General features: G+C 42.2%; 2 protein-coding genes across 3 annotated transcripts in view; one reads left to right on the top strand and one right to left on the bottom strand.

Moving 5' to 3' along the window:
- Positions 1 to 19,216, bottom strand: LOC141020003 (chymotrypsin-like protease CTRL-1). The gene is made up of 6 exons (XM_073495039.1): positions 19,177 to 19,216; positions 5,797 to 5,817; positions 5,102 to 5,264; positions 2,801 to 3,069; positions 1,295 to 1,434; positions 1 to 261 (listed from the first exon to the last, which is right to left on the bottom strand). Exons 1-6 carry the CDS (start codon positions 19,214 to 19,216, stop codon positions 1 to 3), a joined length of 894 nt encoding a protein of 297 aa, XP_073351140.1.
- Positions 12,610 to 24,247, top strand: part of taok2a (TAO kinase 2a) — a 26,940-nt gene continuing 15,302 nt past the window's right edge. For both annotated transcript variants that reach the window (XM_073494377.1, XM_073494378.1), the window contains exons 1-6: positions 12,610 to 13,071; positions 19,206 to 19,346; positions 23,333 to 23,404; positions 23,723 to 23,824; positions 23,946 to 23,991; positions 24,082 to 24,178. In XM_073494377.1, the coding sequence (XP_073350478.1) occupies positions 19,215 to 19,346; positions 23,333 to 23,404; positions 23,723 to 23,824; positions 23,946 to 23,991; positions 24,082 to 24,178 (449 nt within the window). In that variant the 5' untranslated portion in view covers positions 12,610 to 13,071; positions 19,206 to 19,214. The remainder of the gene's footprint in view (positions 13,072 to 19,205; positions 19,347 to 23,332; positions 23,405 to 23,722; positions 23,825 to 23,945; positions 23,992 to 24,081; positions 24,179 to 24,247) is intronic.

Consider the following 24,247-nt stretch of genomic DNA (forward strand, 5'->3'; position numbering starts at 1 on the left):
CTATGAGAGGACACAGAGTGAGGAGAGGAGCAGTGAGACGGACAGCAGCAGAGGAGCTGCGAGCCGAGCGGCTCCAGAGTAGACGAAGCCGGGCCGGTTGGTGGTGATCTGGCTATTGATCCAGGACTGGTACCTGGATACTCGGGCGTAGCCTGACGGGATTTTGGGCAGCGCACAGCCTGCTGAACTCACAAAACTCACCACTCCACCCTGAATCCACTTACTGTTGGATTTCCTCACCAACGGGCCGCCTCCATCCCCCTGCACAGAGACACAAGCCTCAGTTACATCACCGGCAAACAGAGGGGGAAAGTAACTAAGTACATTTAGTCAAGTAGTGTTCTTAAGAAGAAGAAGAGTTTAAAGGTACTGAGTATTTCAGCTTTCTTTTTCTTTATACTTCCACTCCACAACAGTTCAGAAGCAAATATTGTACTTTTTACTGTACTACATTTACTTAAACACTTTAGTTACTAGTTACTTTGCAGATTACCTACTGCATCAGAGCATTTAAAATTAATTTGTACATATCAATATATGTGTATATGTATTTCTGATACTTAAGTACTTTTAATATCAGATACCTTTACTCAAGTACTATTTGTAAGGGGTTGTAAAAAGTACCTAAAAGTCATACCTGAGTAAAAGACATCATGTAAAAATATTACTTTGGCAAAAGTGAAAGTCCCCCATATGAATAGTACTGGAGTATTATTATTGAGTATTTTCTGCTACTTGATACTTCTACTCCACTAAATTTTGGAGCAAATCCTTCATTACAGTCATAAATGTGAAGGTTTTACTTCAGTTACAGTACAGGTGTACAGTGAAAGCAGCAAAATGTTGATGAAGGTTCTCAGTCATCCAGGTCTTTAAGTGCTGTATCGTAGAAAACTGGACTTGTTTCAGTTTGTTGAAGACGTTTCACTCTTACAGAGTCGTTAAAGACACGTGTGAGCTCTGAGTTTCAGAGTCGTGAGGACCACTTGTGGGTCGTTGACCCAACCGGCCTTCATGCGGGCCAGCAGAATGTACCCCGTTTAGGGACAATTTGAACATCCGCTCACCGAGAAATTTGCCAAAATGTCAAACTTTTCCTTTGAAGTGTTTCCATGTCACGTTTCCCAAAACAGAAGACACATGTTGAAGTCGGCAGTTCAGTGAAAATGTTAACGTCACCCTGAAGCATCGTGGGACTCTGACTAACGTGGACACTAACTGGAGACAACATCCACAGCTCTGTTAAATGTGTGTGTGTTGACAGTTCGATGGAGAGTTTTGCAGACACACTCACAAAGCAGGTGCCCGTCCCTCCGCCGCTCGTGCCGGTGCACATCATGTTGTCGGTGATCGTCTTGTACACGTCGTTACAATCTTCATTGGACACGATGGGGGTGCTCACCTGCTGCAGCCTCTCGGGAAGCAGAAGATGAGCTGATGAAAAAGAAAACATTTTAAATATATTATATATTTTATCTGATATATGTTGTTCCTCTGAGCCACAGAGCGCCATGAAAACACATCAGAAGGTGGTGTGCCTCGAGTTCTGTATGTTATTTGCTTCAATGTGTCCTTCAGGTCGGATTATTTGAAAAATTTCTTGTCAAACTCTGTTTTTCTGGCTGACATTAAGAACCTGATGGCTGATATTATGTACCTGCATTACTGAGTATATTGGGGACATCGTGTGTGGATATATTATTAAGACCAAAGTCATGTTTCAGGAAATAGGTGTGTACCGAAAGTACATAAACAAGAAACGGATGCCTTCCTGTAATCAAATCTTAATTGTTTGATTCTGTATAAACAGTTTTGTTACAATTAAACTCCTTTGAACACACCAGCTGCAGTCTCTGCATTTTCCTGAAGAATACTTTATCTTTTTTAACAACATGATTTGGCGTCACGAACAGGATTGGACAGGATTTGATCTGAAGAGAAGACGTCTGCTGCGTGGCTGGGTGACACTCAGGCGCCTGCGTTAAAGAGGTAAGAGACATCTTGCCATTTTTGTTTATACGCAGTCTCACCAAGGTCAGTGCAGCAAACAGTATCTATTCTACTTTTACAACCGAACACAGATAAGACTGAGCTCCTAATCATTTCTCCAGATAACACAGCTTCCCCGGTGGCTCACTGTAGAGGGTCTCTTTCTTTGTTTGGCTGTACAGCCTCGTCTCAGAAATCTGTGTTGTATTTGATCAGGACATACTTTGACCAACATGTTAAATCGCTGAAGTGCACATCACGCACAGCAGACGTAGAAAGACGAAACAAAGACATAAAAGACGTAAAAGACGTAAACAGACAGAGAGGGAGGCTGGAATGGGGAGAAAAGGCGTGTTAGTGTCTCGTATCTGCAGAGAGTTTCTTATTTTCTCTCTTTGTTGCTGCTTGGGACGCTTTACCAACCCAACATGTGGCTGTTTGACGTCCTGGGAATGAGACTCAACAATCAACTATCTTTGTGGTGCGTTCAGGAGCAGCTGGGACAAATCCTACTGATTAACTACTACCTACCTTTAACTTTAATAGTCTTTGAATTATATTAATATGACGTGAGCTTCAGTTAGCTTATATATATAGTTTGATGCTAATTCTTTTGTTCTTGTACTCTAGTAAAATGTTTAAGGGCTTCTTCCACCTCTGTTTTTTCTTTTTTGGTGCTCTTTAATCACGTCATCTTCTTGTGCCACTGATTTATATCTTTGTGTCGTCTTGTGTTGAAGTTCAATAAGATTTAATCCGTACAATCATTCACTACGAACAATACATTTAGAAATGAAGAATAAATTCTTACTGCCATTATCGATTCTTCCCCATCCGGTGACCCAGCAGCTCGACCCGGCGTTGAAGACGCTGCCGTCCGCCGCCAGACACACCGGTCTGATGTAGTTGGTGAACGTAACAGATGAAGCGAGCTGAACCAAGGCTATGTCGTTGTCTAATATCCCGGCATGATAGTCTGGATGGCCGATCACCCGGGACACAGTGCTGTTCACCTCGTTAGGGCTTGTGTATTGTAGTGAGTCACGTCCAAGGATGACCCTGTAACTGGATGGTGACGGGCTGAGAAACAGAAAAGACAACATATTTCAACGCTTGTGTCTCTGGGTCAGTTTAAAACTATGATAACAAACTCCTCTGTTTATGAATGTGACTGTTTTTAATGGATGAAACTGTCTTCGGTGTTCTTTCCTTCTTTAACTTGTGCTGTGTTGTTGTTGTCTTATTTCTATTTTGTGTTGTAAATATCTGACTTGTACTCTCGACATCATTGAAAATGAGGGCTTGCTCTCAATGATTCTCGAGATTAAATAAAGGTTTGGCTCGTTCGAGATGAACTGCGCCTCGCCTGGAAGGTGGATGAAACCAGGCGGCAGCAGCAGGGGGCGGTGACAAAAAGCTGCAGTCAAGTCGGACAGTTTCCAGCCGCTGTCAAAGAATATGCAGGAAGTTATAGTTGCCAGCGCGTGCATGACGTCAGAGCAAGTCGGGATCAAGTCGGTTACCGCTGGTGTGCCCCAGGGGTCCGTCCTGGGCCCTCTGCTGTTTTGTATTTACATGCTCCCTCTGGGTAGGATAATTGCCGAATATGGTATACAGTTCCATTTCTATGCTGATGACACACTATACATCCCACTTCAGCCTAATGACCCCTCTCAAATACAAAATCTGGAAACATGTGTAAGCCGAATCAAGATCTGGATGAGTCAAAACTTTCTCATGCTTAATAAAATCTAACCGGCATGCATTGTGCGGTGGTCGCCAGTGATCGATTCTGCGCAGGCCTGGCTCATCTCGAACGAGCCCATTCAGAATGAAGGTGAGAGCCACCTGGTGTCGTTCCCCACCTCTGTTAAGCCTTCACAAAAAGGGCGTCGTCATCCTGATTGGCTGGGAGGGAAATGCCACAAGCTGCTTCCCCTCCTCAATCAGGAGTCAGTCTCCTCACCTGTGCACAGGTGATCTGAATCACCTGCAGTTAGTCCAGAGGGATTTTGGAAAATTAGCCCAAAACAAAGAAAGACAGCAAGTCTCAAACAATGAGACTGCTACAAGAGGAAGCTGCATGTGATCTGATAAACTGCCGCCAATGACGTCACTCAGTGGCTGAGTTGCACTGTGGGTAATGTAGGCACCAGGTTTAGAAAATGAAGAAGAGTGCGTGAAATAAAAAAGGTGATATCTCTGTTTTTAAACTGTCCAGAATGAGTCAACAAAGAATTACAGTCAAACCTCTTTGCGACTCGTTGTACATGTGGGTCACATTGTCCAGACGGCGTGTAGCCAACTGAGCATGAACCTTTGAATGTGTTGACTCTACCGCGCCTTCTTTACAGCCCTCTGTGTTTATGGAGCGATAAACCACAAGGTTTGATAGTAATGGATAAAGATATTACAACATCGGACCCTTACATGTACATTTAGCAGACACTTTTTGTCCAAAGTGACAGTAATTCATACATTCATACACTGATGGCGGCGGCTGCCATGCAAGGTGCCGACCAGCACATCAGGAGCAGTCTGAGGTTCAGTGTCAAGGATACTGGGTCCGCTCTTTCAATTATATTCTTTTTTACAAGGGGTTACTGGAGGTGACTTATCAATAAAACTGTAAAATGTTTTATGTGATGTTTGGAGTTGAGACGTGATTATCCAACGACCGAAAAACACAAACAGCCTGTCTAACATTTGGTCGTTTTATTGATAAGTCATTAACTGGACGGATACTAGAAGATTCTCATGTCAGTGGTGATGTCGTGTCCTTATCAGTGGATAAAACTATAAAACCATTTTTTTTGTGGTTATTGGTCTGATCCCTGTTCTTATCTTTGCATTTATTCTTTTGTTTTATCTCATGAATTTGTTGTTTTACTCTGTTTCATGTGTATAGTAGAAGTAATTTCAGTGTCTTCAATGGTCTTATTTTGTTTTTATTTTATTTTTTTTATGCTGCAAAAAGTTCTGAACTGACCTGAAACAGCTGTAATGCTATTCGACTGTTAGCATGAAGACAAACTTGATGAGTGTTTTTGTCTCTAGCTCACTGTTTTCAGACAGGTGAGGTGCTGAGTCACGTGACAGGATCAGAGCTCACCTGGTCAAACACTGGGCAGCAGTCAGGACCCACTGGTTGTTGATCAGGGAGCCTCCACACACATGCCGGCCTGAAACCTGCAGACTGACCTGCCAGGGCCAGGCCCCTACGGCAGCAGTGTGACCACCTACGATCTTGGTGTTGAGCGGCGCCGTGCCACAAACTGGAGAGACACAGTCAGAGTTCATGTCAGGTCATGTTTCTTGTTTTTATAGTGTGGTAATCAGTATCATCATCTTGTTTTTAAACTTTGAACAGAGCCAGGCTAGCTGTTTCCCCCTGCTTCCAGTCTTTGTGCTAAGCTAAGCTAATCACCTCCTGCCTCCAGCGCTATACGTAACACACAGACAACAGATTGATATTGATCCTCTCATCTCACTCTCGGTAAGAAAGTCAATAAATGTACGAAAAGCAGCTTTATCAAACAAAATGTGCGAGCTAATGTTAGCAAGTTAGCATCTGCTTGAAGCAGAGCAGGAGCTAACATAAGGTCAGTTTTAGAGGTATTCTGTCATCTGATCATCAGAGTTATGAGGACTCATCCTGAGTGTCTCCAACAGATTTTATGACCCTTTAACCAACTTCTGTGTAGAAATAAGTATTTCACTTTCAACCAGGTGACTGAAACCTGCTGCACATCAAACCTGGACTGTTTTAAACCTTTAAACAGAGAAACTAAAGTAAGAGAAACTCACCATCTAACTGTGCATTGCTTCCTGTGGGAGAGAAAAGAATAAAACGTGTTATTAATATTTTTTTGTACAGTGATTTCAACATCTCTTCATACGTGTCATTACTCAGAAAATCAAACATTTAAAGGTCCCATATTATGAAAAACAGGTTTTCTCTGGTCTCTACATATAAACTGGTCCTCCCTGAGCCGACCAACTCCCAGAATGAGGAAACAAACGAGTGCTGCGTCGTCTCTGCAGCCCCCCGCTGGTAAAACGGGGCTCCTACAGGCTGTTCAGATTCAGCTCCCGTCGTTACGTAACGACAGGAGTGATTTGCATAGGCCGAAAACACGCCCCCCTCTCCCCGGAGACGTCCGAGCGGGGGGCGTTCATCCCCGAGGTGAAGGTCGGTGTGTCCAGCGGTAAGATAGCAGTGCTAGCAGTGAGCTGGACACGCAAACTGCTCTGTTGTTGGTTGTAAAAATCAACATAAGTGCCGATATCCTGTCCCAGCTCCAGAGGAACAGAAGAGACAGTGGTTGCGTTTCATTTTAACGACAATGTGCCGGCTACGGTTCCTGTAAGTCTGTTTGTGTGTGCTAACCACTTCACATCGGACTGCTTCAGTAATGAGGGTCAGTACAAAGCTGCCTCGACACTGACCCTCGTAAAAGGATCAGTCCAAACCATACGGGACCCAGCAGCTGCACCCGAGCCACAGGTGAGTGTCGCCACTTGTTGACAGTATTTACAGTTGCCTACGAGTATGGTGACGTCAGCTTGAATTGGCTAACTAGTTAGCTCCACTTCGGTCCACTATGCAACGGCGTTTGAAGCGAGTTTAATGTTAATAATATTACGAGGGAGCTTGGTAACTAAGTAACACACTCAGACACACTAACCGCTCTGAAACGTCCTGCTGCAGCCGCAGAGTCTGTGTTTTTCTGAGCCTCCTCCTGGGTCCCATTCTGGGTCAAACTGGTGCGGTTGAACGACAGCATCTCTGCGAGCCATAGCGATACATCCACCGTAAACATTAGCGCATGCTAACGCTAGCGTAAGCGGCATCCTCTCCCTGAGAGGGGCGTGTCGCAGGACGGAGCTCATTAGCATTTAAAGGTGCAGGCACAGAAACAGCTGCTCTCAGCAGAGCTCACCTGAGCCACTTTCAGACAGCTGAAGTTCAGGACCACGGATAGGTTTGGGGCAATACGTTTCCAATACAGTGTTGTTGGACCTCTGACAGCTGTGTGAAATTGATTAAAAACAGTATAATATGGGACCTTTAAGAAAAGTTGTTAGAAAACTGGTCACCCTTTAAAGTTCTGACTTTAACTCATAATTCTGACTTTAAAGGAATAGTTCACTCTAGAACGAAATTCAGTCATTATGGACTCACCCTCATGCTGATGAGAAATCCGGTGTAGTTTCTTATTCCAAGTGCAGCTGGAGACCCGCGGTGGTACCGTCCTGCAGCAAAAATCCATATAACAGGCGTCAATGGTGCCCGAGACGAAAAGGTCCGAAAAACTACACAAAACCTTTGTAATATTCCTCCATACTGCTCGTCTGCTGCAATCCAAGTGTCCTTAAGTGGCGACATCCAGAATTTACTGGAAACTACATCATTTAGTACATTTTTATAGCCTAAACAGTCCCTATGCTACATTTACCTGGAGGCACGCTCCCGCGTTCACGCGAGTCTCCCTCACAGCATTTGCACTACGGAAGCTGCGCCAGACAAGATGAACGAGAACTCGCGATAGATACACACCAAAGTTCAAAGTTTCAAATCACTAGTGCAGCAGATCCAGGATGTAAATACCGGTGTGTATCTATCGCGAGTTCTCGTTCATCTTGTCCGGCGCAGCTTCCGTAGTGCGAGCGGGTGTGAGGGAGACTCGCGTGAACGCGGGAGCGTGCCTCCAGGCAGATACAGCATAGTGACTGTTTAGGCTAGAAAAATGTACTAAATGACGTCGTTTCCAGTAAACTCTGGATGTCGCCACTTCAGGACACTTGGACTGCAGTGGACGAGCAGTACGGAGGAATATTACAAAGGTTATGTGTAGTTTTATGGACCTTTTCGTCTCGGGCACCATTGATGCCTGTTATATGGATTATTGCTGCAGGACGGTACCACCGCGGGTCTCCAGCTGCACTTTGAGGAATAAAAAACTACACCGGATTTCTCATCAGCATGAGGGTGAGTCCATAATGACTGAATTTCATTCTAGAGTGAACTATTCCTTTAACTTATAATTCTGACTTTAATTTATAATTCTGCTTTTTTTCCTCTGACTTTAATTCTGAGAAAAAGTCGGAACCCATTTTATTTCTCAATGGTCCTAATCCTCATCCGTAAAATATACATCTGTATATTTCCTTGTTGAGATCGTTTGGTCGACTGGTCGTTACAGCATCAGTTCAGACCATAAACACACACAGTGTCTCAATATGTACAGTTGGATTAAAGGTTATTGTTAATGTTTCGTGCTTACATTTTGGAATCACCTGTTATATTGATGTTAATTTTCTTTTTTTCCAATAATGGTGATTTTAATAGAAATGAAAGGAGTATAATTATCCATGTACCGAACAAACCCTTCATACAAAATAACTGATTATTTACAGCTGAAAACACAAAAGACTGAACTGCAGAGTTGTCCTTGGTTGAACAGAAGATTCATTCATGATTCGGACGTCTTTTCATGATAAATACTAAATAAATCAGATTATCCACACTGGTCCTCTACTGAGACCATATTAACAGCACTCACCTGTAACCGCTAAAGCCACAACAACACAAACCAACAGTTTGACCTCCATGATGTGATTCCTCCAACCAACCGTGTCTGGTAATAAGATGAGAAGCTGATCAGTCTGGAACAGGAAGGTGTGACTGTGCCTCGCTGGAGACCTGCGACATTTATATGGGAGGTCGTCTCCACTCGTTCAGACAGAGAAAGAAGTTGTAAAGCTGCAGATGTTCAAGAGCAGAGAGTCAAACGAGCTGCTGCCGCCCACACGCTTCGATTCTGAGTGAAACGTCTTTAATGTGCATTAAAAAACAAAATACATTCACTCAAGTTCAACACGTGTGAGGAACTTCGAGTGTACTTGAATATTTCCATTTTCTGCAACTTAATACTTAAAACCATTTTGGAGGCAAATATTGTACTTTTTTTCTTCACTACATTTACTTTACTCACTTCAGTTACTTCTTTTCAGATAACACGCTGCATCAGAGCCGAAGTAGCACATTTTTAGATTAATTTATTTTACCGGCATTCAGCCTTTTGTTTTCTCTTCCGCCTCCTCGTTGTCAGGTCATCATGTCCGGCTGCTCAGAGGTGGACTGATGTTTGTTTCGTAGGTAATTTGCATTTTATTCGTATTTACTCGGTGGATTTTCTTTTTTTACTGCCCGCGCAGCATTTTGTAAACTTGTTTTTGGAAAATGCTGCATAAATAAAGTTTATCATCGACGTGAAGATCAACAAGTACAGTTATTTTTTTTTTGGATCCCAAAACCACTTATCTCAAGATCGAGGAGTGACTGTACTGGCAGTGTTGCTGCTGTGCCCTGATAACAAGGAGTTTATTGCTTTTCATAATAAACATGTTGCTCTGATGTTACAACACCAAGTCACATTATTAGTTTTTGTTTCTGGAGCATCGGTGAAACCTGCGAGGTGTGGACAGTCCAAAGGACACTGAAACACCCACCACAGCCTTCATGTTCATCCTGCTGCCGAGAGAGACAGAAGAATCATCTGATGACAGAGCAGCTTGTTTCATCATGAGATCTCATCATCACAATACAATACTTTGTTATTTTGAGGGACTATAACTCTCATTTCATTACAGCAGCCTGTTGTATAATAAGTGACCCTTTAACTTTCTATAGCCACTTTAATGTTGCACCGTTTGCTCCGACATAAATAAAGCTGTGTACAAAATGTTCAGAGGTGCCACTGACAGATATTAGTGACTGCTTGAGGTCTTGTTGATATCTTTATATACAATTCCTTTCATGTAACTTCCAGTTTCCACTGTTGTTGACGTCCAATAGACCGGTTGACGTTTCCAAACCCAGACCAAGTGGTTTTTGTGCCTAAACCTAACCAGAGCACAATATTAAACTGAAAACTGAACATAAAGAAATGTAAAGTTGCAACAGATCGGGGCCCACCGTCGAGGAGGTGGACTACAGTAATCTGTCTTGAATAAGTTATGAAGATGCAGATGTTTAAATGATTTGTATTTGAATGTCCTGTAGTGTAATATGACCATATAATCATAAATAAGTAGTTAGTGGTTAATGACAACTGGTAACAAGTACTGAGATATTAAAGAATCTAATCTAAATGTGATGGAATCACAAATGAATGGTTAAAACGTGTTGCTCTGCACTAGTTGATTGAATTGATGATTAAACTACTGAATTGTGTTACTCTGGAGTGAAATATAACCACAAATGAAAGAGTGAAATCATGTAATCACATATACCACATTTTTTATTATTGTTGTCAGTCAGTAGGGCAGTGGAACGAGTCACCAGCACAGAGGAGCCGCGGTCAGAGGAGGAGACAGGGCAGCTCCGACATCTGACGGCGGCAGAGTTTTTCTGAGCAGAGAAGATCGTAGAAATGTCGCAAGACGGGTCAAGAGCAGAAAGGGGGAGGGGGCACATGTTTTTGCCTCGTGCAGAAAACACCCGAGCCAGCAAAAATTGGACGTAAACAAAAGAACGAGCCAGGATTGGACGAACATGGGGCCCGGCCCCTGAATTAGTGAATATAAGGAGGATGTTTTGTGTTGAGAAGTTGGGTCTTATCGGATGAACTTTTGTCTGTATGATCTCATGTTTTATTGTCCACAATTAAACATTACTGCACTCAGCTGTGGAGGACTCCTGGAGACTATTTCCTTTTTATTGGGGACTTTTTGAAACTCTGAAAAACCTTTTTGGACAAACAAAGATAACAAAGTCGATACACGACAGTATCGCTGCTACGATAACCTAATTTAACTTGGGGATTAATAAAGTTATCTATCGATCTAAAGACGTTCCATGTAAATATTTTCCATCTGGATCACTTTTTATCTCGTCTTCATGTTTTTATCATTATTGTGTTTGTGATAAAAGTTCTTATAAGATACTAAACTTTTGGATGATAAGTGCCACGTTAATGTTTTTATCTGCATCGCTGGACTTTGCCATAAAGATGAGAAACATAGTTTTTGTGGTTTTTCATGCTCAGATTTTTCATTATTAAACGCTCAAGAATTCTTCTGATGTCTAAAGAGACTTAAAGGTCACGAGAGGAACAATAAAACACTGATACTAAGAGAAACTGTCCAGATGTTTGTGGGTGTTTGTTCTTTCATGTGTAAGAATAATAATCCAGACTTTCTGACAGCTGGCTTGTCAACATGTTTAGTATTGTTGTGCTGCTGGACTTTACAATAAATATGATTGGTAAATAAGTTTTTGTGTCTTTTGGTTTTTATCTTTAATATCACTGGAGTTGGTGATGCATTTTGAAACAGTGAGTCATCAGAATTTAACATGAAATCAAACCAAAGATTATTAATATTCTACAAACAAACTGCAGGAAGAATTTCCATAAATTATTTAAAAAATGACCCCATGTATGTATGTTTATATGTATATATGTATGTGCCCTGTATAACTGAATAAGTATGTAAAAAAACATAATTTGTAAACTTTATCATCTGAGATTACTGCTATTGCTTGTATTATTCGTGATGTTTGTTTTATTTTCATGTGATTGAGTCTGTTCTTATTTTGTGGCTTTCATTATGTCATTTTTTATAAATAAAAATAGATTGAGAGAAAAGAAAATACTTAAAATGAGTCCATAGTTGTTTCATATATTCAGATAAATGTCACGGCCTTTCAAACAGTTATTCTTCTGAATTAAACAAATATATGTCAAAATAAATAAATAAATAAATAAATGCCCTATGTAATCAAAGCGTTTGTTTCTTGTACATTTTGCAAAAGAAGATAAATTATGAAGTTGTGATGAATGTTGAATGTGCGCTGCAGGACACACAAGCACCACTAGATGTCGCCATTTCACTGTAGATTTGGCAGATTACCTCACTGTCCTCTCTCTGTGTCATGCAGGAAAAAAGACTTGATTTTATATTTCATTTAAGAAAATCTTTATTTTTTTGTCTTCTACATTTGTGTCCTAAGATGACATCACTGAATTTACTGTGACAGTAACCATCAGCAGACATCCAGGAACAAGTGTTGATAAGTGAACATGAACCTGGTCTCAGCTCAGGGTGATATTATCCAGGTCACATGTTATTTTCTCCAGTTGTATCTCACACTGCCAAACTTCACTGTGAACAAAGAACATAAAAATAGGAAACTATACTGATTCTGTAAGAAAACAGAAAAAACACACTGAAGAAGCCTCAGCTGAAGCAGGTGAGAAAGCACCTGGCTGCAGACGGGTTGTCCTGTCACACAGGACATTAATTAATTAGACACATTAATTCAACATTTTCATCAACAACACTGAACATTTTCATAACACAGAGTTTCTACTGAGTGCTGCGCCTCAGCGTTATTAAATGTGGCCAACATTTACGGAGTCCCTGTAAAAATAATCATTAAATGAAGCCTTCGAGCCTTTGTACCAGATTATTAATATTATCTAGGTCGGTTTATTTATACCCTTTTATTTGTGAAGCGGAAACCTCACCGGAAACAGAACCCGTCAGCTTCCGGTCAGCGCCTGAGTCCCGCCCCACCAGTCTGAGCCATCTTGTATTTAGCAAGAACAAAAACGGTGTAAGAAACAAGTCCAGCCTCGGGATGGGGCGCAGGCTTTAGGACGGATTTCAGGAGAGTATTTTTAATCAGGTCCGGTGCGACGGGACAACATGCTCGGAAGCGGGTCGCCGCGGAGACACATCAGCCACACCCCGGAGAATAGCTAATGTTACCGTTAGCTCGCAAGCTATCGAAGCTAAGCTAGCCAATTAGCTAAGGCTAGTAGCCCAGTAACGCAGGAGAGACAACTGGCGAGCTTAAAGTTTCTGCTCGAGCCAGCTTTATTAGCAGCGTGTTTTCTGAAAGCTTAATTTATTTCACTGCTGCCCTGAAACCAGGAGGGACTTCGGTGGAAATGGGCCACACGTCGTGCTGATTATCTGCCGAGAGGAGACTCGGGCTATGAGGATAGAGGCTCGCTAGCTTGGCTGCTAACAGTTGTTTTTCGTTCCAGAGCGGAACCACAATAAGCCGCGGTAAGTGATGCTACACTTAGCTAGCTGCGGTGCTAGCTCATCCAGTTAGCCGCTCCAGGGGTTTTCAAACTTGGGTCCGGGGACGCCCTGTGGGCTCTGATCTGCTCTCAGATGCCTTCAGTAAAATGAAAAATGGTGTTAAATTGCTGCAGCTAGCGGTTAGCTTAGCAGACTCTGATGGGTCGTTTCATCGGCTTTTATTCACTTAGCAGAATTCATCGCTATTTTTCTTTACGCCGAACAACCGAGATGAAGAATTCAGTGACAAGTCGGGAACAAAAAGCGACTTCATCCAAGCAGACAGAGGTTTTCTGACAGTGTCCTGTGGATGCTGAGCCTTTTCCAGCTGTGGGTCTGTAGATCAGCCCCGCTAAAAAATAAATAAAGTAACATTAGCGCCTGCTGTCATGAAGTGTTAGCTTCGCCCTTCATAAACATTCATCAGCATTTGCTAACGTTAGCACGTGAATACAATGGCTGATTAAGAAGTAAACTATGTATAGTTGTGTCTGATGCAGCTGGTTACATCCAGGTGGAGTGAATCCTCGATTTTAATGAGCAACTTTGACCACAACAAAGAAAAGCTGAGCCTGTGATGAGCTGAGCTGCTGACAGGATGTTACAGGCCGTCCAACACATTTACCACCAGCTGGACAACACTCATGTCTTCTGATGAGGGAGTCATCGGGGTGGTTTACAGTTTATTGATGCTGCTGCAATGCCCAAACAAGACTTACTTAACAGATCTGAGGTTTCATTTTTAGGGCAGAGGTTGATGCAACGCTTACGTAAACCTAAAAATCAAAGCCTCACATGTTGACTGTCTCCTTTTCATCCGAAATAACTGTGGAGAGATTCAGTTTGATATCGGGACGATGTCTGCCTTCAGGAGATGTGGTGTCAAATCACATAAAAGCGTTCAGTTTCCCTTTGTGTGCTCCCACAGACACGAGAAGCCTACAAGCCTCAGTGTTACAGTTAGAGTCAAAATGTATTTATTGTCATAGTGGTGCAGTTTGTGGATATTTCAGTTTTAATGTACGAACTTTTCTCAAAGGTCGGACCACGCCCGGTGAACAGTGTCGATGCCTCCCAGCCTGTGATCAGACTCCTTTGCTGTGAACTCGCATCAGTGTAGTTTTTATGTGGTGCTGCTTATTGGTGCTAATAAACACTTATATCCCCACTTTGTGTGACTGTTTCACACATTCACAACAAAGAGCTTCTGTTATGCAAAACTGTTTCCAAGTCCGGGCTCAGTTCAGCCATGTGATCTCGGTCATTCGGCTCCACTGACACACCAGATTTCACGTCACGTCTGAGGCTTCGTTTCCCTTTTCCCTCCTCTGTCTTCAGTGTCTGATGCTGCCTTCAAATGCAACTTCATTGAACTTGTGTGAGTTTGTTTTTTCCATATAGGATGTTGAGGAAACTTGCGTCCCCAGAGTTGTGTGTCTGAACTTGTGAGAACAACCGTGTTCACTGGAAAATAGCTAAAATAGAACCGCAAGCTGGCTTCTTGTTTAAAAATGGGGAATGATTTGGTGTTTTTTGCTTTTCAACGTGAAGCTGAGGAATCAGAAAATGGTTGACATCAACTGTGACGAACCTCTCTGCGCTTTTTTTCTTTTTAAACACCAGTCCGCTCCTATGTCATCGTCCATGAGCTTTGGTTTTCAGAGAATTTCCATTTAGTCATGAATACCACAACACTGGGTCATTAAAGGACTAGTTCACCCACAAATGTAAATGAGTCATTATCTCCTCACCCCCATGCTCACCCTCACCCTGACAACAGCGTCGCAGCATTCTCCTAAACGACCGAAGTAGCTGGGGACTTTTAAAACGTAAAAGAAACAACCAATTAAACCATAAAATGGCTCCATACTGCTCGTTTGCTGTAAACCTAAGTCTCCAGATGCCCCGAGATCCCAAACTGATTTGAAAAGACATAATTTACACCCTCGATGTGCGGTTGAGCTCCTGCGCCCACTCCAGATGGGGTGAATGCTAGCACTTTTAGCTTAGCAGCTATATAGATAGTTTGTGATCTCGGGGCTCCTGCAGACTGTGATCACAGCAGACGAGCTGTATGGAGACATCTGATGTTTAAATCATCTCCAGCTGCTTCAGCTGTTCAGCAGAACGCTGCGACTCTGTTTTACTGTGAAGCTCCAGAAATGTTCTGTGGACTACGAGACTTCACCTGACCTGATTACATAATGTCTGAATTTACATTTCTGGGTGAACTAATCCTTTAATATCACGACCCTATTCGAAGGCCACACTTACTTTACTTTTTATTGTGAAAATGTTATAATGCAGATGATAGAAAACCGGAGAGGAATGTCATGATGAAGATTCCTGACGGATCAGAACCGGTAACATCACAGTTGCACAGTTTAGGCTTCAGGCAATCAGGACGCCCCATTTCTCTCTTTCTAATTAAAGAGTACTTGTTGTTCCTCCTGTAGAAAAATGTCGTTCCCTCTCTCACAGTTTTCGGCTTGCCTGTTTTCCTCCTGACTGTAGACGGTTGCTGCAGGCGTCTGAGTCCTCGGCTTGGACCGAACACCATCAGGCCGCTGAGTGCCACATTATATATGATTGGAAATTGGTTCACTGCGTTCTGAAGAAATGTTGGGTTTGGGGTGGGAGGGTGGTAATAATCTGTCTCCTCGTCTAGCACAGATTTACTAGCACGTTCACACAGCGGTGCTTTAAAGGGAACACGCCTGGCAGTCCTGCATTAAACAGGGACCCCGAGGCCGTGTGTTCATGCATTCACCGACTCACAGAGGCCCGGTTATGTTGCCGGCTCTCCTCAGGGCTCCAGCTGACACTCAAGGATGAGCAGCTACATTAACCCCATTATAAAATGATGTTGCTCTCGTCAATAACCTAGGCCCCGTGTGCAGGCTGGGAATACATTCAGAGGGCTGAATCAGTCAGATGACTGAGGCTCATCCTCGCGTCTTCACACGGACCTTTGGGTTGAGTTGGACGGTGAAGAACTTGTCAGTTTGGCTTTCTGCTGCGCTCTGATCTTCAGATACACGAGACGGCACAAGTGTCGAGCATGTAATTAAATTACACGTATGTATAGATGCATCTTTCTCCATATTTTAAATTCTTTGTGAGCCTCTGATGGGCTGTTGTATTCTTGATTTTTCTTTTAAGAAGCAGGACGTCTTCCCTCACATGACTTGAAACAAGAAACGAGAAAATGAAAAAAGAAATGTATCAACTGATCAACGATAATAAAGCTGCTGCAGCTTTGACAGTTGATTACTGGATTCGTTGTTTGGTCTTTAAAATCTCCACAATGTGCTCACGTTCTTAAATCAATTATCAAAATAGTTTGCAATTAAAATAATACTTGACAACTAATTGAGTAATTACTGCAGCTCTAAGTTCTCGATGCAGATCTCCAAGATGAGTCTGTCAGATATTACATGAGTAACTGTGATTTAAAGGACCTATTTGTAAATGAGGTTGATTTTCTTGTCTCATTCCCAACTTGTCAAATACTGACGCTTTGGGATTACAGGACGGGCTGACCCTTTAAGTTTTCTTGACTACATGGGAGTTTGTTGTTTGATTGATATGAAGGCAAACAATCATTGCTCGTTCTTGATCTGCTCTGGTTGTTTGCTCTGGTTCTTACAAAATCACCCAGTCAGTCCAGATTGATTAATTCCAAGTAAATCTATTCAGGTAATCTGGAGGGGAAGTCCCTGTTTGTTCACGTATTTGGCAGAAAACCAAAAGGCAGTGTCAGTTTTTCCGATGTCACGCAGCCCTGATAAGTGCACATGTGTCATCTTCAAGTATCTGCTCAAGTTTTTGATTTTAATTTGCATTTTCTGGCACAAAGTGTGACACTTAATGTCGCCGTTAGACTCTTAACTGATTGTAAATCCTGACTGTAGCGGCGTGTTCGTATTCTGGAAACCTTCGCAGCATTTACGTATTTCAGTTAATAATTGAAATCATGTTGTATTGCACTTTGTATAAAACCAGCTGCCATTTTGTCTCCGCCACATCAGTTCTCCGTCTCTGCTGTTCATGTCACTCTTGTTCACGTCTCCTTTCTGTTTAACTCGCTCGCTCCAGTTTTTCAGGACTTTCACAGTTGTTGGTTTTCTGTTGAACGTCTTCATGTCACAACCTGTCGGACGGTTACTGTCCCAGATAGATCAGCTGTGGAAGATAGAGGCTGTTTTCCATCAGAGCCGCGATAACTCATAAACATTTACGCCAAAAGCAGCCAGTCATGACATTCCTGAAATATTGCACAATATCTGAGACATGCTCCATAGATTGTGAACATCAGGCCGGCTGATAAAGTCTCTGATTTTCGGTGCACATGAGGGAGTTTTGCAAATGGGTCACTTTACAAGAGTACAAGAATGCATTTTCCAGCATGTTTAACACATTAATTAGACGGTTTTCTGCCCAACTGAAGTGGAAAACAGACGCTTCACATCCTTCAAAAACAGAATGGGCACACGCTCCACGATCCAAATATAAACCAGAGGGAAGTTCCTCCAGCAACGTTCAAAACACAGGACTGGAACCTGCCATCGCACCCAGACTGATGAACACGTCTCCAAATACATCAAATGTAAATGATTCATAATCCTTTTAAAGGATTGTTTAAGTCGGCGTCGTCAGCGTTGTCCTCAGGGTTTGTGGCTGCGTGTATTTGTTCAGGGGTTTTAGGGTCCTCAAGGATTTTTAAATTAAAAAAAATGTAAATTTTGGACAAATATGATGAACTTAAATTAGAAAAGCAGATAATAAACTTCGACCTCAAAGCTTCATGATGAATCTTTTAGTATATGTTCGCTGCAGACGAACTACAACCATGTGATCCAGGAAAAGTCCTTTAATTAGTTTTGATGCTTTTCACATTGATTTCACATAATTCTGCTACAGTGGTGCCCAAAATGTTCTGAACTGAAACCGGTCAGCTGTGAGGAAACGTACGGGTTTGTTTTATTCAGTGCTGAGCCCGATTGTGAGTAATCCAGGAGGCAGATAACTGATAACTGGATCTGATTTACATTTACAGGAAAATTAAAAATCTGTGTCAAAGTCGAGAATAACCAGTGATGGAAAGAAACTCACGACTTCACTTCAGTATTTCTATTTTCTGCTTCTTAAAACTTTCACTCCACTTCATTTATTTGATCAGATAATTGAGTGCTGATCAGCTGTTGCTCCTGACATCAGGTAGCGTTGTGGACACTGAGACCACAGAGGAGTCGAGAAGGACTGCAATAAAAAAAGATCAAACATTTATTGGCAATCACACAAAAACACAGACGACCGTAAAAGCGTTGAATATCAGCGCTGATGATCGTTCTTCCCTGATGAACGTGCCAGCAGATCAAAAGTCAGAGATTCAATTAATTACGACGTGAATCGTCATTTCAGAATCTGAAACCTCTAAATGTTTAATATTTAAGTTTGAACAACAGATTATCAGAATTGTTGCCGACTGATTTTCTGTCGGTCGACTTCGTGATTAATTGTTTCGGCTCCGGTGATTAAATCTTACAGATCAGACTCCGGCTGCCTCACTGTTGTTGTTGTTGTTGATTCATCTCTTGATTAATTCATTTGTCGTTAACTCCATAAAATGTCTTGTTTTGTCCACAACTCAAAGATCTTCAGTTTACTGTCACAGAGGAAAGAAACCAGAAAATATTCACATTTAACAGGCTGGAATCAGAATTCTGACTTATTTCCCCTAAAAATGCATCAAAATAATTAAATAATTGAAGTAAAATTAGACAACTAATCGTTTATCGATCACACGTTGCTGTTTATAGTGAGTTGTTATCTTCTTAAAATGGCAAAGACATCTTCAGCTCTGGGAAATTAAAATTGCAGCTTTCGGGCTTTTTGAGACAAAAAGATTGATCAGTAAATTAAATGTTTTTAAATTAATTACATCTATTTGAATTGTATAATAGGATCTCTATTATAGTGATCAACAATTAACAAGTTTTATTATTTTAGACCAAAACATTTCTTCAGTCGTACCTCTGAGGTCTGACGGGTGTTACCTTGTTTTGACCTTTGTCCTCTCCTCACCTGTCCTCCTCTCCTCACCTGTCCTCCAGGCCCTGGCCATGCCCTCGAGTGCACGGGCGGGCAATCTCAAGGACCCGGAGGTGGCTGATCTGTTCTGCAAAGATGATCCGGAGAAGCTCTTCGCTGACCTCCGTGAGATCGGCCACGGCAGCTTTGGAGCTGTTTACTTTGTGAGTACGACATCAAGTCCATCAATCAGAAGTTTGGTCGGTCACGCGTGTCTTCACGGTCAGCACGGCTTCTCCACGCCGTGATAATCTGTGAACAAGATGGAGCCTGATTATTGGGCTCGGTTGTTTTCATGTTTGGGCCGAGTTATGATAGAAAAGGACGAGCTGACTGATCTCGTGGGAGGACAAAGTCGTGTTAATACCTGTTCTGAACAGCCACACTTGAAGGTGGAGGATCTCCTTTAAATATGTGACAACAGCTCATTTTTATCGTCTCTCCCAGAAGATATTCATGGTTTTGTACTCTCAGCTTACTTTCTCACCTCCACGCAGCTGCCAATCACAGTGTGAAGTGGGTGAGAATTAGGGATCCACCGATGGATCCGATTAAAACGCAACAATTCAATCATACAAATCAATGAAACGATCCCAAATATAACTTTCTGACACATGAAATGAATCTTATTTTGAAAAGTAGCTGCTTTAAAAGCCCTTTTAGCTCACAGTGTTCCTACGGGCTCGACGATAAGAGGTTTCCACTACTCATATTCTCATAAACTGTGGCAGGGACGTCACGAGCCAGTAAATCATGAATGTGAGAAGTTGACGTGACGACTCAGAGAAACATCTGACACTGCCAGCGGTGAATGTCATCTTAGCTGCTGATAGGCAGTCAACAAGGGGAATTTTGTCCAGTACTGATGTTTGGCTGATACCAGTGCATCCCCAGGATCTCCCCCCCGTGCTGGTGGAAAGTCTCAGGATGATTTGGTGTTTGTTGCGTTTTCAACATGAAGCTGAGGCATCAGGAAATGGTGGACATCAATAGTGACGAACTTCTCTGTTCTTCTCTTTTTAAACACACCAGTTCATTCCAGTGTCGTCATCCATGAACCAGGGATTTCAGAGAGTTTCCACTTAGTCATGAATACCACACCACCGGGTGATTAAAGGAACAGTTCACCCGCAAATGTAAATTCAGTCAATCCAAGTCTCCTGAAGCCCAAAGAGCCCAAACTGATCTGAAAATAATTTATTTCCATCATTTTTTAAAGCTGAAATCTTCACTGTAGCTGCTAAGATCAAAGCATTAACGTGCACCCCGTCTGAAGTGGGTGCACGAGCTCGACTGCACGTCGAGGGTGTAAATAACGTGTTCTCAGATCAGTTTGGGATCTCGGAGCTTCTGGGGACTCCATTTTGTGTTTTTTTTGGTTGTTTTCTTACGTTGCTTTTTATCAGGGATGTGTTTCAGGATCATTGTAGAGTTGAGATGATATTGAATCTGTGCCGGTCTCATCTGGGCTTGTTGTTGTTTTGTGGCTGTTTTTATGCAGCTTACATCAGGGATGTATCTAGAAAGCTATAGAAGAAGTTCAGGTTGATATTCATAATCGTGCTGTAATTGGTCGATTGTTCTCCACCTGGTGTAAACCACCATCAGTGAGCACACCCAATCAGATGTTTGATGCTGGTTTTGGAGCCAGAGAAAGCCGTACCATCAGAATAAGATTATCTTCTCCTCGTTTCTTGGTAGTTTTCTGTTTTCTGTGTAAATCTTAAGCAACAAGATCCTCTGTGTGCCGTTCCTGCTGCTCTGTGCTGCTGAGATTGTGTTGAAGTAAATCAGATGGTTCAGATCTTTATCAGATTTTTCCAGAGAAACGCTCCCTGAGCCCTGGAGGCCGGAGCAGCGTCGGTCTGTGTGGGTTTTCTAACAGACAGAAACTGTCTCATCTGCATCTTATCATTTATAAAGAAGCTGTGAATCTGAATATGTCCCCGTCTAATTATGAAAACAGTGGGAACACTGTGTGTGTGTGTGTGTGTGTGTGTGTGTGTGTGTGTGTGTGTGTGTGTGTGTGTGTGCGTCTCATTTTACCTTCATTCTTGAGGCTGTGTGGTAGACTCACACCTCCACAGTGTTCTCACCGCCACGCCGAACGTCTGAGTTTCAGAGGATCCTTAAAAGGCCATTAGAGATGTGCTACAAAAATAGACGATGTGCATCAATTTGCATCAATTTAACAGGAGTGCCGCTGCTTGATGCTGAACTTCCTCTGAGCTCAGACTGTGTGTTCGCTCGGTGTCCTCAGATGACCGCTCATCACGTCAGTGGGGGCTGCAGAGCCTTATTTAATGTTGACGTGTTTTTAAATAAGCTCGCGGCTCCGCTGGCTCATTCTGCCTGACGACTCTGTGTTAATGTTTGTATTCAGGAGTTATTCTCAGTACAAACAGGAATGAATGATGCAGCATTGAGTTGTTTACAGTCTGGGTCGGGTCTGACTTCATGTTGTCGTCACAGTGAAACGTGCCGTCGTCTGCTGTCTGACAGCAGCAGCAGCATCCTCACTTGGGATTTGAGGATTAGGCCCTCTGGAGGATTAAAGCTCTGGCAATAGATTTGAGGAAATATGAGCATTTTATCTAAAAAAAATGAATAATGAAGTTCAGCTGACGAGCAGATCGTTTGTACGTCTTTGTCCTCGGCTCACCGAACGTGTCCGACTGATGTTTTGGCTCCACCAAGTGGTGGAAAAATAATTCAGGATTTAATCAAAAGTAGTTTATTCACAGAAGCAGTGATGAAAAATTAAAGAATGTAAGATGTTGTTGCGTAATCAGTCGCTTTGTAGCTGAATGTAAACACACTATGATTAAATGAATGGACAACAGAGCAGCAGATAAATAAGTAAAGCCTCAAATATAATGTTTTTATTGCTCTGATCCTGAAATAAAAATGAAGTTGATTTGATTCTTGTGCCATGACAGATGAACACCGATGATGATGATGATGATGGTGCTTTTGTTGGTGTTCTCAGTCATATAAATGTATTTAAGTAACCGGGTTACAGTCGGCTTTCTCCTCTAAGCTGATTTCTTAAACCTAATGTGAACATTAAACCTTGTTTCTGTAATCAGGGATTAGAGGAACCTAAATGTTCCCTGGAGAGGCTGATTTCATGTGTAGATGTTTCTAATCTGTGTTTTAAACGTAGAGCTCAGCTGATACTCGATTTTTGGGACTGATGCTGATATTATGGAGTAAACGTGTTCATCAAACAGGCAGGATATTCTACAGATAACATCAAATTAAAATCAGTGCACTGTAACTTCAAACTTCACTGGGAGTTTAATAATGATAAATAACCCAGAGTATCTTGTCCTGGATTATAATCTCCAAGACTTCTGACTACAGATCGACCGATGAGGTTTTTTCAGGGCCGACACAGATACCAATTATTAGTAATCAATCATCAAAAATGAAAATCTCTGTCTCAAACTTTAGAGATCCAGTGAGGGAATGAACGTGAGTATTATGTTTAAGGATAATTTAGACGTTTCCATTTCCTGCTACTTTATCGATCCACTCCTTTACATTCAATAACTTATGTTACTCTCCAGATTCAGGTTATTCAGTGTTGATAGGCCGCGGGGAGGCATCGAGTGAGACCAGAGTGGTGACTGCAGACACAAGAAGAGCAATTTTTAAATCAATTTACTTTATCAGCAGTTGGACACAATGCAGATAATCAGTCTGTCCCTACTTCTGACGGAACAGAACAGCTGGCCAAAGCGAGATCATTAAATGTCGAGGTTCATCCTCTCTCCTTCAAATAATTGTATGTATCAGTTCGATTTATCCATCTAGACAGAACAGATCTCACACAAAGACTCTTAGAAGTCCAGATAACTCGGTTTGCACTCCTGAAAACTCACCAGCCGTCAGACACACAAACAGGAGGCAGCACGTTGCATCGCTTCAGTAGTCGAAAAATATGAAACGGATCCTTTCAAAATAATGTTTGAGTTGAGAGAAAAGTCTGACTGCTGACGTGCTGCACGGATTAACAGTAACCAGGTGAATACTGACGCTGCCTTCACCTCCAGACTGATGTCACACAAATAAATAACCAGCTTTGTCTGAGTAACTTGTTTTCTTTAGTGTTTAACGTTCTGATAATTGTTTGTGTCGTCGACAGGCCCGAGATGTGCGCAACAATGAGGTGGTGGCCATTAAGAAAATGTCCTACAGCGGCAAGCAGACAAACGAGGTAACAAACCACAAAGAGACGACTCATTTCCTTTTTAGATTTTAAACTCCACCCACACCCTAACTTTTCCTTTTTCATTCTCAGAGTATTTAATGTGAACTTGTGGACTGGAAACTAAACTTCCTGATTATTCTTCATGCGATCTTATCCTCCATCATCTGAACACATTATTTCTTTCTTACTGTTGTTGATGAAGAAAGATGTTTAAAAAAAAAACAGGACACCAGGGCTCTGGTAGTTCACTAAAACATCTCTATAATATCAATGTGCTGAGAAGTCCAGCAGTCAGGATTGACTGAGTGTTGTGTTGATGTGCAGAAATGGCAGGACATCATCAAAGAGGTGAAGTTCCTGCAGAAACTTCGCCACCCGAACACTATCGAGTATCGAGGATGTTACCTGAAAGAGCACACAGCATGGGTACGTATCTGTCCGCTCCGTTTAGATAAAACAATCTAAAAAGTCCTGGCCGATCTGTGAACGTGATGGTACAGAACGACACGTGTCTGTTGATGATCCTGTTGAATGTTTGGTCCCTCAGCTGGTGATGGAGTACTGCCTTGGCTCGGCCTCAGACCTCCTCGAAGGTTCGTTTAACACCTGTTCAGTTATTAAGACGTGATTATTTCATCAGTCTCTTGTTGTTTCTGACTCTTCTTCTTCTCTTTTCCTTCCAGTTCACAAAAAGCCGCTCCAGGAAATAGAAATAGCTGCTATTACCCATGGTGCACTGCAGGGATTAGCATATCTTCACTCACACAATATGATTCACAGGTAAAACCTTCTGCTCCTTACACGGTGATCTTTCTGTTAATGACAGTGTGACAGTAATTATTTTATTGT

The sequence above is a fragment of the Pagrus major genome, chromosome 23 (genome assembly GCF_040436345.1).
Source record: "Pagrus major chromosome 23, Pma_NU_1.0".
Taxonomy (NCBI): Eukaryota; Metazoa; Chordata; class Actinopteri; order Spariformes; family Sparidae; genus Pagrus; species Pagrus major.